The 18,169-nt window shown below is 38.5% G+C and overlaps 1 protein-coding gene across 6 annotated transcripts in view; it reads left to right on the plus strand.

Annotated features, from left to right (window-relative positions):
• Window positions 1–7,940: 7,940 nt before the first annotated feature.
• The window catches only part of LOC136829761 (probable phosphorylase b kinase regulatory subunit beta), a 119,925-nt gene continuing 109,696 nt past the window's right edge, over window positions 7,941–18,169 (plus strand). For all 6 annotated transcript variants that reach the window (XR_010850484.1, XR_010850485.1, XM_067088637.1 and 3 more), the window contains exons 1-4: window positions 7,941–8,085; window positions 10,541–10,665; window positions 11,114–11,249; window positions 17,881–18,088. Coding sequence is in view for 4 of the 6 variants with exons in the window: in XM_067088637.1 (XP_066944738.1) it covers window positions 8,057–8,085; window positions 10,541–10,665; window positions 11,114–11,249; window positions 17,881–18,088 (498 nt within the window). In the remaining 2 variants the exon portion in view is untranslated. The remainder of the gene's footprint in view (window positions 8,086–10,540; window positions 10,666–11,113; window positions 11,250–17,880; window positions 18,089–18,169) is intronic.

An 18,169-nucleotide genomic window follows, 5' to 3' on the forward strand; every position in this document is an offset into this window, starting at 1 on the left:
TAGTACTTGCCTCGAGGAGGAAGCAGGCGTTCGACATAGTGGACTGTCTCTCCCATCCATCAGGACACAAAACAGCGCACCTCATGACTGACAAGTTCGTCTGGCATGGCATCAACAAGGACGTCCGACAGTGGGCAAGGAGCTGCATCCCATGCCAGATGAGCAAAACATCCCTTCACACAGAATCCGGGGTTGGCGACTTCCCCCAGCCTCGCCGGTGCTTTGGCCATATCCACATCGACGTCGTCGGGCTTCTTCCATAGTTGGGAGGAACCAGATACCTCCTAACGATCATAGACCGCTCCACCCGCTGGCCCGAGGCAACCCCCATGGAGGAGGCATCAACAGCGTCATGTGCAGAGGCCTTCCTCTCCAGTTGGATCAGCCATTTTGGAGTGCCAGACAGCATCAACGCAGACAGGGGTCCAGCCTTCCTGTCAGAGCTCTGGGTCTCCTTGGCATGCCTGATGGGTACAACACTACCCAGCACAATGGCCTACAACCCCGCAGCAAATGGCACGGTTGAGAGGGCCACCACTCTCTTAAGGCAGCTCTCATGGCACATTGCACTGGTGAGAGGTGGAAGGAACAGCTGCCCTGTGTCCTGCTGGGTCTCCGCACTGCACTGAAAGCAAATGGCGATGCCTCCCCTGCTGAGAAAGTCTACAGGGAGACACTGGCCGTTCCTGGAGAATTCTTCCCGCCGTTGGCCGACAGCGCCGACACCCCCCGCTACCGAGGTTGAGGGAACTCGCACAGAAGTTCACCGACAGAACCACCACCTATAGAGCCCACCCACCTTAGACTCCTGCACCTACGTCTTCGTCAGGGTGGACGCCCGTTGACCGCCCTTAAGCAAGCTCTACGGGGGTCACCCACCGAATCATCAGGCGGGCCGCCAAGGCATACCTCCTTGACATCCACGGGCGTGAAGACTGGGTCACCATCGACAGACTGAAGCAGGCATTCTTGTTGGACAGCGAAGTACACGAGGAGGCAGGCAGGCGCCCCAGAGTTCCCCCTCAGTACCTCCCCGCAGACACACCCAACCCCCCACCAAAGCAGGGTCCAAGGTGGCCCAGAGGACACATCGAGCCAACCTCAGATGTTGGTTCCACCCCACGCCCACAGTTCTCCAGGAGTAGGGGCCCACTCCATAATTGCTCCTCTAATTATTGTCTGGGGTGGGGGGCCACTGTTTGTAAGGGCGTCAAATCACCTCTCCATTCTTGTGTTTCACTCCTCATATGTACATTAATCATGTCATATATGTTACTTGTTATTATGTCAGATTCTTTGTGTATCTCATTGTATGCATCATTGTACGCCCTTTCCGCCGATATATATATATCTGCCTTTTACATGTTCTGTAACACATTATATATGTCTTCTTATGCCTGTTAACAAGCACAATTTCTGTGTGGACGCAGCGGGGGCCTCAGGTCGCCCGTTACCTTTCCGTCCGCTTTCCGCATTGTAAACACCTGTCGAGAATAATAAAGAATTACAGGCTGCCCTAGAAGCAAGAGCCCGTGCTGGCACAAGGCCAGCTAAATCTAAAACAACAGCAACATAATAAAGAATCAGTCTTTCACTTCTGACATTTCTTGAACCTCACAATCACTATACCAAATTCATCAGATCAAATTTTATTCACCAATCACTAAAATTGGATCACATGAAAATGAAATAAAATGGGAAGGATATTGAAATGCACTTGTTGAATTTACTTAAAATTAATTTAACAACTAAATGTTAAACATATCAAATTGGTAATTATATAAGAGATAAATGAGAATGAATTACTCAAAAGGGATTACAATTCAACGACACTCAAACGAATCAGTTACAATAAGATTCAAAGAATAAGGGCAATCAGCATTTTTAAATCCACTCACACACACACACACGTCACCACACGACACCAAAAGTTGAGCCAGGATGCTGTTCATTGGGTTGCCAGATCGGTCTTCCTAGTCACGGCTAGAATGCTTGTCAGAGGTGGCTAGAATGTGGCTAGATATTTTAACAAATGGCCAGAAAAAATGACTAACTTTTCAAGATAAACATGCAATGCATTTATGCCATTTGTTTGAAGGATACTATATATTAGTGTTAAATATTACTAAAATATATCAAGTCTATTTGCACATGTGTACTTACCTTTGATATTTTTCATGGAAGGTAATCGCTACGATTCTTGAGAGAGATATTCACTGGGGGTAATTGTTCAATCAAAAATGTTGAATTCATTGTATCAAATGTAACTAAAATTACGTATAAACTAAAATTGTTTTTGGCAAATGTAGCTAAAATATCTACTGTGAACTTCTAAACCTAGGTAAAAAATGTAGTTAAAATATTTACTCTGTACTATTAAAAACTAGGTTTAAAATATCATCTTGACATTCCAAAGGTTGAGAAGTTGAAGGCCCATTATCCTGAAGCTTCCTCGATTTTTCGTACTTTAGACTTGCAGTCACAGATGCTAGAACAGTGGTTCGCAACCTTTTTATTACCACGCCCCCTCTAAGAGCTGGTCCTTCCCTCCATGCCCCCCTTGCATCTATGAGTAAAATTCCCTCCCAGATTAGGAGGAAAATAATTACAAAACAATGGTAAGACTAGCGAGTGTAACTAGAGTGGTAGACTATACGAAACTAACGTTAAAAGGCGATACTTTTCCCTTTTTTTTTTTTTATAAACTTCTGGATATTAGTTCCTCACTCTTGTTAAGAAAATAACGAATATAATTCTAGAATTTTTTAATTTTCCCTAGGCTTCACGCCTCCCCTAGAAATTGCTGACGCCCCCCTAGGGGGGTGCGCCCCCCAGGTTGAGAACCACTGTGCTAGAACATCACTTGGAAATTCGTATGAATAACATGTCTCTGGCATACGTTTAAGGCCATGACGAATGTGAAGTAATAAGTGTACTGTGTCTGTAATCGGCTTATTGCTCAAATTGCCTTTCACTAAATTCATCTGGCTGAACTCTCTCTCGATTTCAGCATTTGGATGTGACAAGCTAAGAATAGTTGGAGCAAATGTAGCGCGTTCCTGAAACGGAAAGGTATTAGAAGCATCTTTATGCCTGAAGACTTCAGCCCAAAACTGGACAGTGTCTTTCGTTTCTTGCCATTTTATCAAAGTTATATTAGACCACTGCATTTCTATTTTTATTTCATCTTCACTGATGTTGAAAGACTCAAGTAGGGGAGCGATGGTATCTTTCATAATCCTTAGAGTCTCAGAGACAGAGATATGCTTTTCAAAATTTTAACATTTTGGGGCGACCTTTGTCGAATTTGCATAATAAGAGCAATCAAAAACTTTGTGCACCGATCTCGAAGGATTGTTTCCTCATGTGAATTCATTTTCAACTCGGAAAATTTCTTTTCGGCCCTATAATTAAGGTTGATTTTGGAAGCCTTGTACTCCTCTAGATTACAAGTAAAGGGGTCACTTTTCTGAGAAGGGAGTACAACTCTTCGAACCAAAGTTTTAGTTAGAAGCTCTAAATCCTTGAGTAGTTAATTGTTGGATCATAATCATCAGATTCGAAAATTTTGTTCACCCTTTGAACTTCACTTAAAACAGAATTTAAGAACAAGATATTAACCAAAGTAGGTTCATCGTAGTAAATATCTTTAAGCATTTAAGATACATAGCACTTTTTCGTCAACCGAACTACGCCAAATTGCGTTTTTAGTTCTATCCACTGATCACAAATTCTTCTCACAGCTGAAGCAATAGATAACCACCTCGTTTGACATGCTTGAATTACTTTGAGTGACTCATGTCCTTCACTGATAACTTTAAAGGGGTTGACATGTGCCTGCTGCCTTGATGATGATCTTGAGAACCAGTTGTAGGTTTCACTTATCAGATATTCGAGGTTTCTCAGTAATGTCTGAGCGCTTGCTTGTGACACTGCTAATTACATGGAATGACAAACGCATCTAATTAACATCCTTTTTTTAATTTCAGATATACTCCATTGTTTATTCCTACCATGACACTGGTGTTGTCCGTTCCAATGCCAATAAGATCGTGCAAAAAAAATATATAATTTTTTAAGGTGAGCTTTACGGCATCCACAATATTGTCAGCATTACATTCAGCGAGTGGTGCCGGATGGAGAAATGTCGAGACAATTCTTTTTGGCAGAATCACTAAAAAATCGTACCACAATACCTACGTGTTTGGTAACAGCAATGTCTGTAGATGCATAGAGCAATAATTAACCGTATTTCCGCCCTTTCATGTCATCATTCAATTTTCCAGCAAAATGAGGCATTGTAACATTATTGATCACCGCAGTGCATTTAATTCGATGCATTGTCATCTGTACGGCGTTTTCATGTTCAGGAAAACAATAATTTCACATTTACAAGGTGATCACAAGTGTTGACTGAACAATGTTCTGCTGTGAACAAAGATAATTTGGCTTCGGCACGAGCAACGTCGTTACATTTTACTACCTTTTCAAAGTTTAGCTTTTGCTGGTGCTAGGACGAAATGGTTTGCTACACTCCAGGTGCTTGTTGCTTTTAGCGTGATTTCTTATATCATAAAATTTTGCTCGAGTCCTTACTCTGCAATATTTGCACTTCGCATTTGTTGGGTCATTTGGTATTTCTAATATCCAGTCCTTACATGCATCCTCGTTTAGCCGCACTTTTCTAAATTTCTGCGAATAAATGCGTCTATTGACATCTTAATTCTTCTTTTAAAAAGTTCCTTCCAACGTTAACACTATCTAAACTAAAACCCCCAGCTGATGCCTTAAGAAGTAAGTAAGCAATTCTCAAAGTTGTTTATTTCTTTTAATGGAACTACTCTCCGCAGGGTCATAGTTCAATTACTCTTGTTCACTAACCATCAGTCGGTTATGTCGAACACTCGTACGGTTGTTTATGCCAGTGGAGAGAGAGAGAGAGAGTTGACGGCTAGATATTCAAATCTCGGTCAAAACCACTATACGTCTCGGCTGACTTTTTCGGCTAAAGGCTAGATGCAATTTTTTCGGCTATAAAGGATTAAAATGGCTACTTCTAGCCGAAATTTGGCTAACATGTGAACCCTTTTCCGTTCTGCATTCGGGTTTTACTGGAAAAAGGAGTCAAGCTAAACAATTAACGCGAATACAGAACTGATTTACAAAGTTCATGTTAACATAAAAAACTTTTCTTTAAGATAGTTGACAAGTTCGTTATCAAAAATAAATTCAAAGCCCAACACTTAAGAATTTCAACATATTTAAGTGTAGGGAATTAATTGGTGATGCATGACAATATAGTTTTGGGTGATGTCATGCATCCGGTAGCCTACACACACTTACGCATACACACTCACAGGGAAGCGCAAACATCTACCCCTCCTTTTCTACCCTCCTGACCTCTTGGTCGACCTCTCCTAATGGCTTCACTAGCGAAGGATACAAACACGGTCTAATGACAACTCAGCTACTTCCGTAAATGATATTTGCAACAAAGTTATCAAGGAAATGAGTAATTCTCATTTTCATTATTATAAGGATAAATTAATTGCTTTATCTAAAACAGTAATCTAGATCTAGTTTCTAAAATGTCTACTGACGTGCGAAACTATCTCTCCGTGCTAACCACACCACGGATATTCAAACGCGCTAGAATCATATAAAAAAAAAAATAATGCAGGATTGTCATTCTCGAAGAGATGTGGTTCTTTTAGCCTTGCTATTATGGCATGCAATAGAGACGTTCATATTTCAGCAAAATTCATTAACATACATAAAGATATATTTGGATTTCACATGAATAACATATACAAATAACATAGCTCTCGTCTGTCGTCGGTTACCTGACAGAAGGCAATTCACAGTAAAAAAATCAAATTACTAATTTCTTATGACAACAAACGATATTAATAATTCCATTGGAAGTAAGAAACAAACGATATGAAAATATGTTAATACACAAAAACATTATCAAAAGATTGTTGCGTGAGGCATTTCCTACAGAAAGAGAGCAAAGCAAATTGTGGTGCAAACTTGCTATGAAGCCCGATCGCGGAGGTTATTAAACTGAACCATTCCAGAGGCTATAGGGACTTTTTAATGAAAAATGGCAATTTGTACATACCATGCACAATGAAGATGATGAAAGAGGTTTCCTCTTCTCTCCTCGGCAGCATAACTGTAGTTAGATTCAAGGGAACAAAACACAGAGAATTCCTACTGGATAGTAGGCTAGTGTTAGATTCTCAGAGTGGTGCTAAAATATGGCCCACTACTTTCACATGACAGCTTCCACTACCTGTTGGTTATGAATGTAAATATCGTTGTGTTACATGTATACATACATACACAGACCTGTCGCTGAGGAAATTATTGCTTGTATTATCCTGCCCACTTTTTTTATTGCAGTGGAAGGCCTTTTAACTAGAATTACAGGCAAAGAAGATTACAATAAACAGGAGTGTGCGCGAGAGGGGGAGGGGCTAAGTGGAGAGGAAGGCGGTAAGTGAAGATCAGGAAGATAATAAAATGTCCCGTGAATTGGATTATGGTTATGGAAATAATGGTCATCTAAGTTCACAATAACAGAGGGAAACAAACCAACCAAACAATCTCTGATTCTACGATGACATATTTGCTTCTTGCTGATGATTCTGTTGTTGAAAAGATGTTATACACCATCTTTACAAAGGCTGTTCGACAAGTCAAATATATATATATATATATATATATATATATATATATATATATATATATATATATATATATATATATATATATATATATATATGAAATCTGTTGTCACGCCAGTGGTTCTACAAAGTCTCTTTTTATGTAGCATGGAGCGGATAAAAAACAGATCTTATCAGAATGACGAGTTGAGTAACAATGCCATCTTGGTGCTGCTCTCTCAGATTATATTTTTTATGAAAAATTATCCACCCAAACTGATAAGGCAGCCGGAGGCTTATGTTAGTAACAAACGCAAAAATCAGTGTTTACAGGCCTTGTTTTATCATTATTGCCTTATGCACACCACCTCAAGAGACGTAATAGGATTCACTGATTACTTGACAATTTTTTTTCTTGGGACATGCTGATAGGCCTATCTCAGAGCGAGATATATGGAGGAGCATTATCGGGACAGATTCTTGCTCCATCTGGACACATAAGAAAAAAACGCCATTAGATAGGTCCTTAAATGAATAAATAACTGTTGAATGGTAAAGAATAAAAAAACGAAAATATTCTGTAGGAAGAAATACAAAGAGGGAGGAGAAAAATGAGAACTCACTTGCCTTACCTCCACTCCAAGACTCTTCATTTCAATACAAAACAAACGATTGCTGGCAATAAAATTTGAAGGAAGTAAATGAGAGGCGTGTTATAAGTAATAATTTGTGCTCACTCCATGAGCAAGTATTCGAGGGAGGCATTCATTCACGCAGATCACAAAACCAGTCAATCAGCTAAATTAACAGCGAATTAACCTCAGTGTGGCAGGTACTGTATACATGCCCAAATTATATTTAGGCAAATTTAGGTTAATCAAAAGATAGTCTCATTAATGCCTTCAGTTCCAGCATCTTACATTGATTATTATCGTTAGTTTATAACAGAGAAATGTGCTATTATGAGTTAAATAAAGTTTTACACAGTGAATGAATCTTTGCGTGTATCGTAACAATGGGTACGAGTGTAGGGTAGTTGAAAAACAGCAAACCTGAAACGCACTCTAGCACACTTTAGAGATCACTCATAATAATTCCGGGTTTTGAAGTGAATTTTTATAAATATTTGGAAATAAAAGTAGCATTTAAGAAATTTATAACATTTCAAAAATCACTAAATAAATATTTATATATTTAAAAATTTGTATGTTGTAATTTTATTGAGATTTTGACTAAAATATGCTTCATCTTATCTAATGTAAGACCAGGATCTAGAGAAGTATTGACATTGAAATCAGCTGGAGGACGAAGAGAATTAGTGCAGTAGTTATCCTGAAATAGTTGATGGTCCTGGGATCCCAAACGCCACTTAAGTAACCCTCGGGATGTCAACGCTAATTACGCCCCCTCCCCAGTAAGTGTTACAGTTCTCATCACTCTAAACTTAACACTTAAGCGACGAAAACAGTAATTAGGTAAGCTAGGTTGCTTTAGCTTAGCTTGCAGTAGGTAATGTCCTCGTCAGGAGTAGTGCTTAGGTCAAACGCAGGCCAGCTCAAGGTCGATGTGTTATTGTTATTTGTTTATTTGTTTGTTTAGGAATGCCTCAAGGATGTTGTTAACTGACCTAGGTCTGAATACTGACGTAGGGTTAGCGTAAGCTGTGACAAATCTATTTTTAGGTTATGCTGGCATAAGGCTCTAGGCTACGTGTTAGTTTCTGTTCGTCGATGGAGTGAAATGGCTCCGCTGGTCGATTACTGACTGTTTTTCCGTTTTATTTTTCATAGCAGAATGTGACGGGCAACATGCTGATAGGCAGTCCGGTAAATTTGGTAGAACTGTAGAACAGCTCTGCATGGGGTGGGCTATTACCTTGGAAATTGACTTTTTCTGTAGTATTTTGGTTATCAGGAATTTACCGTTCTTTTATGGTGGTCGACTGTAGACTAATTAACCTGTAATTAACCTCAGAACTGATATGTTATTGCATGCTGGCCATCCTGGAATGCTGTCGAGCATGTGCAGTGTTATAGGGGAACTTTTGGTAAAAAGTTGTTTCCTTTACCGGGGGCGTCCGGGGGCAGAGCCCCCTAGGCAAGTAACACAGCCTACTAGGTTAGGTTAGGTTAGTATAGTTTCTATTATGATAGGTTTCCGTAGCCAATCCCTTCTTGAACATGTGGCTCCTTAATGATTTGCGCCATAACAACTAACAGTCTTATCTTTCTCCCAGCGATTTCCCCTACCCAAAACTCTGCATTCCCAAAGGGTACTCTCTCTACAGGCATCCTCCCCTGCCGAGTGGTTAACCAGGTGGGGATACATGCATATAGGCAGAGTAGGTGAACAATGAATTACCTGCCTTCCCGTTTGGCAAATCGGGCTGAAATTAGATTGATCCCACCTCCTTAGAATTTTGTTAATCGGGCTAATTCAGGTGTTCAGGGAGTGTATTGCAATATGAAGTTTTCATAATAAAACTAATATTGTAATACTTACCTGAACACCTGATGATTCCCACCCTCCTCACATCAATTTGATTAGTGAATTAAGCAAATGGGGAACCCGGCCTCTCTTGGCTGGGACTTGCAGCAGCATTGCCAACGGTGTTTCAGGTAACTCATTTTGACAAGATTTTCCTGTAAGCGTTGGTAATGCTGACAATTAATTACCCAATTAATGGGTGAAAGTTACAGGGATGAAGTTCGGGCTGGTGGGTAACCAGGGCTAATTCAGGTGTTCATGTAAGTATTACAATATTAGTTTTATTGTGAAAACTTCATTTCTGATAAAATAGTGAATAATGAGGATGACATGACAAAACAAATGAAAATAACATGTTAGACTTTGGTAAATTTAGCATAGTATGTTGTTAATTATATAAAATTCTCTATTCATTACAAAGTTATGGTTCTTCTCACTTGAAGTCAAAATGTATTCGTTAGAATTTTTTTATGCTTAAGCCAGTTGAATGCAACCAAAAGCTCATTTTTAGTCAAGGCTTGAAGAAATCAAGAACAAGGAAAATGAAGAAAGAATGGTAATGCATACCATGAAGGAAGAAATGATATAATAATCATATAAAATAAGAAGCAGGAGGAGAATCCAAAACCTTGGTGGCAGAGGGATTACTTGGCTGATTAGTTTGTGATTGGGCATTCTTACAAGTTTTTCATCAATGCCAAGGAAGCAGAGGGAAAGGACGCTCACGTAGTGTTGCAGTCCTATTATTACCATCTCCACAGAGTAGCTTACATGTGGTATGATGCTATAGGATGTTCCAGAGCCAATTGATAGGAGGAGGAACTTTCCCCCTGACCTTAGTGGGAGAATGACCAAAATAGTATGTATGGTATAGAAGCCACTGTGTGGCTTAGAGGAAGAGGATCAAGAGATGAGGTAAGAGTTGGGTTGGAGGCAAAAGATGAATCACCACTAAATAAGGGAGAAATTCTCGAAACATTGGCAAACAAGCTCCAGTTACTGGTTCAAGAAATTTCTTGAATGCTCTGCATATGTAATTTTACTTTTGACGTGTGCACGGTTATTAGGAGTACAGTACTGGATAACCTGGTTTTAAGTCAGGCTGTCTGTAGTGCGAAACTTTGGAATTAACTGAGCAGAGTTGTGGATGCTGATGTTGGTGTATGTTTACAAGAGATTACTGTATTGTTCTACTGTAAAGTGTGTGTGTTTTTGGCGTCGTCTTTCTTATTAACTTCAGTGTTCGAATGTTCCCATCTGTATTATAATCTCCTGTGCTTCCTTTCTCTTGACAGCGTTTCTTTTACATATACTGTAGATATGTTACTGTATAAAACTTTATATTAAACCACAAACTGTCATGTGAATGCTTTCTCTTTTAGACATGGGGACACATCAAGATGTAGGCACCAGACTACAAGTAGTGTTGATATTGAGCAAAACGTAAACCTTAAAGTGATTAGTTATGATGATACTGTTAGAAAACTGGACCACTACTATGGCATTGGTGAGTTTTTGCAAATTGGCTATTTATCCAGTTGTATATAAAAGTAGTTTAGTATTTCTAAATTTAACTGGATTTATGAACATAGTTATAGTGAGATTATTATTTCTTATAAAAAGATTTCCCACAAAATGGTATCATGTTTTAAAGTAGTGGAGATGTACTGATACCAAAATTATCCCAATTTTGACTTGAAACTCCAATACTGTACTGTGCTTAGAAATCATTGGAATAACCTAAAAATTTCCAATTGGGAAAATCTACTGCAAAGCCAATCAGAATTGAATGCACTGCTGTACTAATAAGTTTTCCAAACAGAAATCAATGTGACAATTCCAACCAAACTGTTGTACAGGCAAACTGAAAGGCTGGCCCCTCAGTGTTTCCCAGTTGTTCCAGATAGCCAGTTCATCCCTGATAAGAATGTACTTGTTTTTTTTTCTTAATACAGTAAAACGACAACTACTGCAGAATCAGAGTATTACACTAGGCATCTTCCCAGCAACAAGTGCTGAAAAGGAGGTGGCTGATATTCGTACATCTGTTTATTGTGCTGCTGCTATATGGAGTTTATATCAGGCTTACAGGTATAGAATAATACTTTCAGTACTATATGCATCATCATGTAAATTCTTTGTCCTATTTCAGTAATATATATTTCCTTTTGCCTTTAAAGTATTGCCTGAATTGTCATGTTCGTTTAATAGCTAAAACCATTTTATATCAATTGTTTCAGGTATCATAGTTAAAAAACTTGAACAAACAGATGCCAGATATGGTATATAAGGAAAATTATTCCATTTATACTTTGTTTACAACAGACCCATCATGTAAATTAGCCCATATTTGTGGCCTTACAAATTCTTAACATCACATTCCTGATTTAGAAGATCATCCTCCACTGGCCGGACAGCTGCAACCTGCATTTACCCTGTGGATCGTGGGTTTCAGACAAGTGATTATGAATGTTACGCAGAATTATGTTTATAATATAGAACTTTATTTTCACTGCTTCATTTACTACATTCATTATAGAATTTATTAACATTGTATCAAGGGGCCTTTTAAGCAAGGTAATTGTATAGCTGGATTTGCGTTATATCAAAAAGGCAAAACTAAGTTAAAGAGAGAATTAAAGAGAAAAGCTCGTATGCTAAAACGAGTTGAAAAGAACTACGTAGCATAACTGTGTAGGAATAACTATGCAGCAAGAAAGAGTGAAAATAACCAAATGTCACAAGAGAACTTTTTGCATTATTTCAACACAGGCAGTCCCCGATTATCAGTATGGGTTCCGTTCCGACAGCGTGACGATAAGCAAAAATCGCTGATAACCAAAAATCGGCAATTTTCAGCGCTTATCGGCACCAATAACTGGAGATCAGCGTCTCTGTTAGGCATGTATCGGTACCAATACCCAATTATTGGCACCGATAAGCGGAAATCAACGCATATCGGCGCCAAAAGTCGCCGATTTTCATCACTAGACAAGCGCTGATAACCGAGCCCGCCAAAAACCAGGGACTGCCTGTGCATAGGCAATATATCTCAAAACAAAAATTATCTTCAAAAACAAAAAGAATAATGAAGAATTAAGTTGAATGGCAAGCAGCCGAAGAGATATGCCTGTTTCAGACGCTGCCAAAAAAGAAAAGTGAATACGCACCATCTGGATAGGAGGGATTCCTCCCCTTTGTCGGTAACCAACTACCAATATCCACCCTGATTTAAGTTAAATGGCCGGCTCCAGCTTGTGCTGAAAGTAAATCCCATATGTAAAGACAAAGGGTTTGTATTTTAGGAAAAATACAAATTACTTTGAAAACTTGTCGTATTGTTGACATAGAATGACTTAATGCAGAAATCATTGGAGCATGGTAGGTTCTGATCTCACCTGCAGTTAGCCATCAGATAGAATAGTCTGTTTGTAGATGAACCACTACCTTTTTGCTAAGGTTTCCATTTTCCCCTCAATTTGGGTGCAGATGTAGCTTGAGGGTAGTGGGTTAATGTGGCTTTTTTAGCAGCATTCACTTCAAGGGGTGACGTCCCTGCCTACACGAGTTAGGGTAGAAGAGACTCTTTATCCTTGGCAGGAAACTTTCATAGGAGAAGGGCACGCCGAAAATAAAACCAGTGGGTAGAAGGGACCCTTTAGCCTTGGTAGGCAACCCTTGTAAGAGAAGGTTATAGTACTCTGAATTCAAACCTTGTTCTCCAACCTTGGACTGTGCCATAGCCATTTTACTGTGGCCTTCCATGGTCTTGAGTTTGAGTTCCCTTGCCTGAGAGTACAATCAGGGATGTATCCTTTTTTTCATTGATTTTCTGTTTTTTTGAAGAGTGTGTAGGACAGGCTGATGAGAAAGCAAAAGTTGCTTGGTGGATTATGAGGAAAGTGCCTTCATCTTTACCTATTCAATTTTATTTCTTATCTGTTTTATTTCTAAATCCATGCTGACTGTCCTTCCCCAGTTGCTGTGCAAACCTGGCAGATTTCATTTGCCTTACAAGGTGTGCCAGTCCCACCTTGTCGACCAGTTGCTTCTGGCACTGTTTTTAATGACATATAGACATGTTTGTTTATAATTTCAATAGAATTGTTGTAAATAATGTAAATACTGTTGTTGTTGATGGCCTTGTAGTTTATTGTTCTGTTGATTTGTACAGTGTTACTATTGTTTTGAGTTTGGTATTAGTTTTGATAATGATTTTATGTTGTTAATTCTAATTCTTTTGGGAGGCATTGAGCTGAACCCTGGGCTTGTTACTCATTACCGTAAGAAAAATTGCTAAGTAGATTGTATAGATTTGTATGTCAGTGTAGCATTTTACGGATGAGTGCAAGCTTAGTAATACAGTGCCTGTTCCAAAGAGTGGCATATCTGTAGACTGCAATAACTACAAGCCAATCTCTATTCTCCCTGTGCTCTCCAAAGTTGCTGAAAAACTTATTTTTAAGCCACACTATAAGTATGTAGAATTAAAGATTGCTAGCTGATAGTCAGTATGCATATAGGGAGCAGTTAAGTACCTGCTTTTTCCCTTTTAGACTTGACTTGCCATTTGCAAGGGAACTTTGGTGTGGGTTTTGAGTGCAGAGTAATTCAGATAGATTTTAGTACTGCTTTCAATTTAGTAACTCACAAGGCACTTCTTTGTAAACTTCAGAATCTTGGAGCAGGTGGATATGTTTAGGATTACTGCAAGATTTCATCACAGGTAGGCAGCAGCGAGTTTCTATGGAAGGGATCTGTAGTGAACCAAGACCTATTTTGTCTGGACTTCCACAGGGTAGTGGTCTTGGTCCACTGTTATTTTTAGTGTATATAACCGATATGGTTGTTGGCCTGGAAAACAAGATTGTTCAGTATGCAGATGGTGTACCACTTGTGGTTGTAGTAAAGTCTCCACATATGAGAAATGAAGCTCCCCTCAGCCTCAGTCGGTACATGGACCAGATCATGGAATGGCGTAGTCATGGGGGTATGAAGGTGAATTCCAGTAAAACAAAAACTTTTGATTAGCAGATCTCTTACAGATTTCCCACCCCATCCTCCCCTTCAGGTGGATGGAACTTTGCTGAATGAGTCTGAAGTTTTTAACTATTCTAGGTGTAACTTTTGACTCCTATAACTTTTGAGATACATCTAATGAAACTTTTGAGATACATCTAATGAAAGTTTCAGCAAATGCTGCACAAAAGTTAAGTATTGTTTTTAAGGCCTCATGTATTTATAACAGTGATAAAATCAATGCAGTGTGTTATAGGTTTTTTGTGCTTCCTCTACTAGAATACTGTTCTTCAGTGTGGATGTCTGCTTCTGCCAGAGATTTATCTCTTTTAGATAGAGTGGTTCGTGGTGGTAGGTTTCTGTCTCCTAATAATAGCAGTTATGATCTTGCACATTCACAGTTGACCCCTGCTCCCCTTTTATCTGCCAAGAGCAACCAGATCGCTGAACAGCAACACCAATATTCAGTAAATGTGCCTTGCTGTCGAACTTCTCAGTTCCGGAGGTCCTTTATTCTTCACACTGTTGGATTGTGGAACAGCCTCCTAGAGGATGTCGTGCAACTGGAACTGCAGAAGCTCAATCAAAGATGCAGTACATTACTACCCTAATATTATTCTCCTTGCAGTTTGATAAATTTTGATCTTTATTAATATATTAATTTATTTTTTCTTTTTTAATAAGTTGGATCTCTTCTTCTTTATTTCCCTTTACCTCCTCTTACTTCTTCCTAATGAACGCCTTATTCTTTGGAAGCTTGAGTTTCAAGTCATTGGCCCCTCCAGTCTTGTTCCATATGAATAGGTTTCGTCTTCTGAATAATAATAATAATAATAATAATAATAATAATAATAATAATAATAATAATAATAATAGTAATAATAATAATAATAATAATAATAATAATAATAAATTGATTAATGCCTTCCTCATGATCTAGCTAATCAGATTCCACTTTGATTAAATGTAGTGTACTCTTAGCCACTCTTTGGACCATCATGTGGGCTGTACAGTGTAGTGGTGCATGTATGAAACTTTAAATTTGTTTAAAAAGATTTAAATTTTTCTGGTAAACGAGCCAACACAAAGTGGACAGTGAAAGGGCAGGCAGCTCAGTAAAGAGCTCATTATCAAATAGCATGTTGAGAATGATGCCTGTCTTATGTAGGCATACATTTCCAAACATTATTAGAAATAAAAAAGAAACGTTAAAAGAAATTGAAGAGCAAAGTACAAATCTTGTAACAGAGATGGAAGTAGCTAGAATTGTCTGTAAATTTTTAGATGAGCAGTCTGATGATAGTATGGTACTGAGAGTGTGTGAAGTTGGTAAGAAATTCACTTTTCCATAAGAGAATTGTCCACATACAGTTATCATAAGGGTTTTTAAATGCTGGTCAGTTCCAGTCCTGTTGTGATGTATGCGTGATCCTCTTGACTCTGTGGCACTTGATGCATGAATGTTGTACATCATGAATTCTGAGAGGGAATAATGAATTTTAAGTCAAGCAGCATTTAGAGTTGTATTGGCCTCTTCCATGTGGCTTTTTTTTTTTAGTTCCCCCCCTTTTTATTTTAAAGATTTTACCTTAGATATTCCCTCAACATGTTGGTAGTAGATTGAGTGCTTCCCACTTTCTGTCTTCTGTCTTATATAGTTTGTTCCAGAATTTCCATCAGGTTTGATATTATTATTATTATTATTATTATTATTATTATTATTATTATTATTATATGGTTCCCTGATGTAGGAATTTTAGACATGTGTGAATTGTTTGTTGTCAGATGAGAAACTATTATTACAAGTTATAGGTCACATAATGCAGTCCTTATATGCAGATTGCAGGTCATTACGTACACTTGAACACATCTTATGTCAATGTCCCAACTTTAGCCAACAGTGAATAAAAAGTCTGGAAATGAATACTGAAAACTTTTGTCAGAGTATTCATCATTTTCAGTTTATTCCGTTATGAAATTTTTAAAGAAATGCAAATTAGAATGTGAATTCTATTATTAAAGACAAATCCTGTTAGCCAGCTTTAAGTAATTTAACTCGGTGGTATGGTTAAACTACTCAGTATTATATTTCTGACATTAATGACAACAGTACCTGGAACACCAGTCTTCAAAATCAGGGCAGTTATTCAGTAGCAGAATGTCCCACTTTGATAGGTTCTTTTTATTCATAAAACACCATGGGTAAGCAGTAGTATGTACAGTACTATATTTAGAATAGGTCAAGAATTTTAGAAAATACAGTAGTTTTGCTGTTTCATGAATTTTACTAGGCATTAATGTTGAACCGTCCATAGGGATACGATAAACCCTCCGTATTTGCGTTCTCGTGATTCGCGGACTCACACATTCATGGGTTTCTCTGTGGAACATATCTAGCCATTATTCGCAGAAAATTCGCCCATTTGTGGTATTTTTCATTGAGAAATATTCACTAATTACTGTGTTTTCTTATAATGTTCATGAATAAACGCTTTTTTTGTGATAAAACTATTAAAATACTCAGGTATATGCATTTTTACAGGGTTTTTCTATGTTTAAACTATCAAAATGGGCAGTTCTAAGTGTTTTTAGAGGGGTTTTAAGTATTCGCGGATTTTAGCTATTTCCGGGGGGGTGTGGGACGCATCCCCCGCAAATATGGGGGGTTCACTGTAGTGCCATCAGTGCATCTAGCGGTACACCGTAGGCATTACTTTAGGTTCTTTGCAGTGTCCCTTCATCCCGTAGGTACAACCCCTTTCATTCCTTGTACAGTACTGTACCTCCGTTCCTTTTCTCTTTCTTCCATTTTATTTTTCACCCTCTCCTAACACTTGTTTCATAGTGCCAGTGCAAGGTAGCCCTCCAGTTACGCCTTTAAAACCTTTTTACTCTGTTTCCAAGCTCTTCGTTGGGTGAGTCGGTAGAGCTGCGGACTGTCACTCGATGGGCCGGAGTTCAATTCCCCGGCCAGCTGATGAAGGGTTAGAGGAATTTATTTCTGGTGATAGAAATTAATTTCTCGCTATAATGTGGGTCGGATTCCACAATAAGCTGTAGGTCCCGTTGCTAAGTAACCAATTGGTTCTTAGCCACGTAAAATAAGTTTAATCCTTCGGGCCAGCCCTAGGAGAGCTGTTAATCAGCTCAGTAGTCTGGTAAAACTAAGGTATACTTAACTTTACTCTGTTTCCCTTTTAAGTACAGAATGACCCTATAGGTTCCAGGGCTTGGCCTTTTGGCCTTTGGCCTAAATTTTATATTCCATTCCATTCTGTTAATGTTTTACCAGAAAATGATCTCCTCTTCTTGCTAATTGCCCATGTGAAAAATCCTCTTGTTCTTTTAAGGGCTGAGTAAAAGTGAAATCCACTGTGTGTGCATGGGAGAGTAGGTACTTTGTCATCCCCAATTGAATTGACTTGACCAGGTGCTGTGATTTCAACTTAGAACTTGGTCAGACTTTTTGATACTACTGAAAAATGTATTTGTAAATTGGTATGAGTCAGTGAAGCATGAAGGTTTCTTTAAAAATATTTAACAAATAATGCAGTCATTTTATTGAAAAAGTCTTTGTGGCAAACTATTTCTCGACGTTAATAGTGTGGTGTAGAAAAAGATCATTAGTTATGTTTGTAACTGCTGTAGAGTTTGGACTCGATATTTTACCATAAAATTTTATTAAAGAAGTTTTTTTTCACAGACGTATTGATGATGACCATGGGAAAGCCTATGAACTTGGGCAGTCATGTGTCAAATGCATGCGAGGTGTACTTAATTGTTGGATGCGTCAGACAGAGCGTGTTGAGAAATTCAAAAAGGGTCAGCAGCCAACATATGCCTTGCACTCAAAATTTCACCTAATTACTGGGGGAGAAGTCTTGTCAACTGGTCAATATGGCCATCTGCAGGTGAGCGTTACGGTAAAAGTTCCAAATTTGAATGTATCAGTTTCATTTGACACCATTAGCAGTGAAAAATATATTTTCATA

This window comes from Macrobrachium rosenbergii, chromosome 4 (assembly GCF_040412425.1).
Source record: "Macrobrachium rosenbergii isolate ZJJX-2024 chromosome 4, ASM4041242v1, whole genome shotgun sequence".
NCBI classification, from domain to species: Eukaryota; Metazoa; Arthropoda; class Malacostraca; order Decapoda; family Palaemonidae; genus Macrobrachium; species Macrobrachium rosenbergii.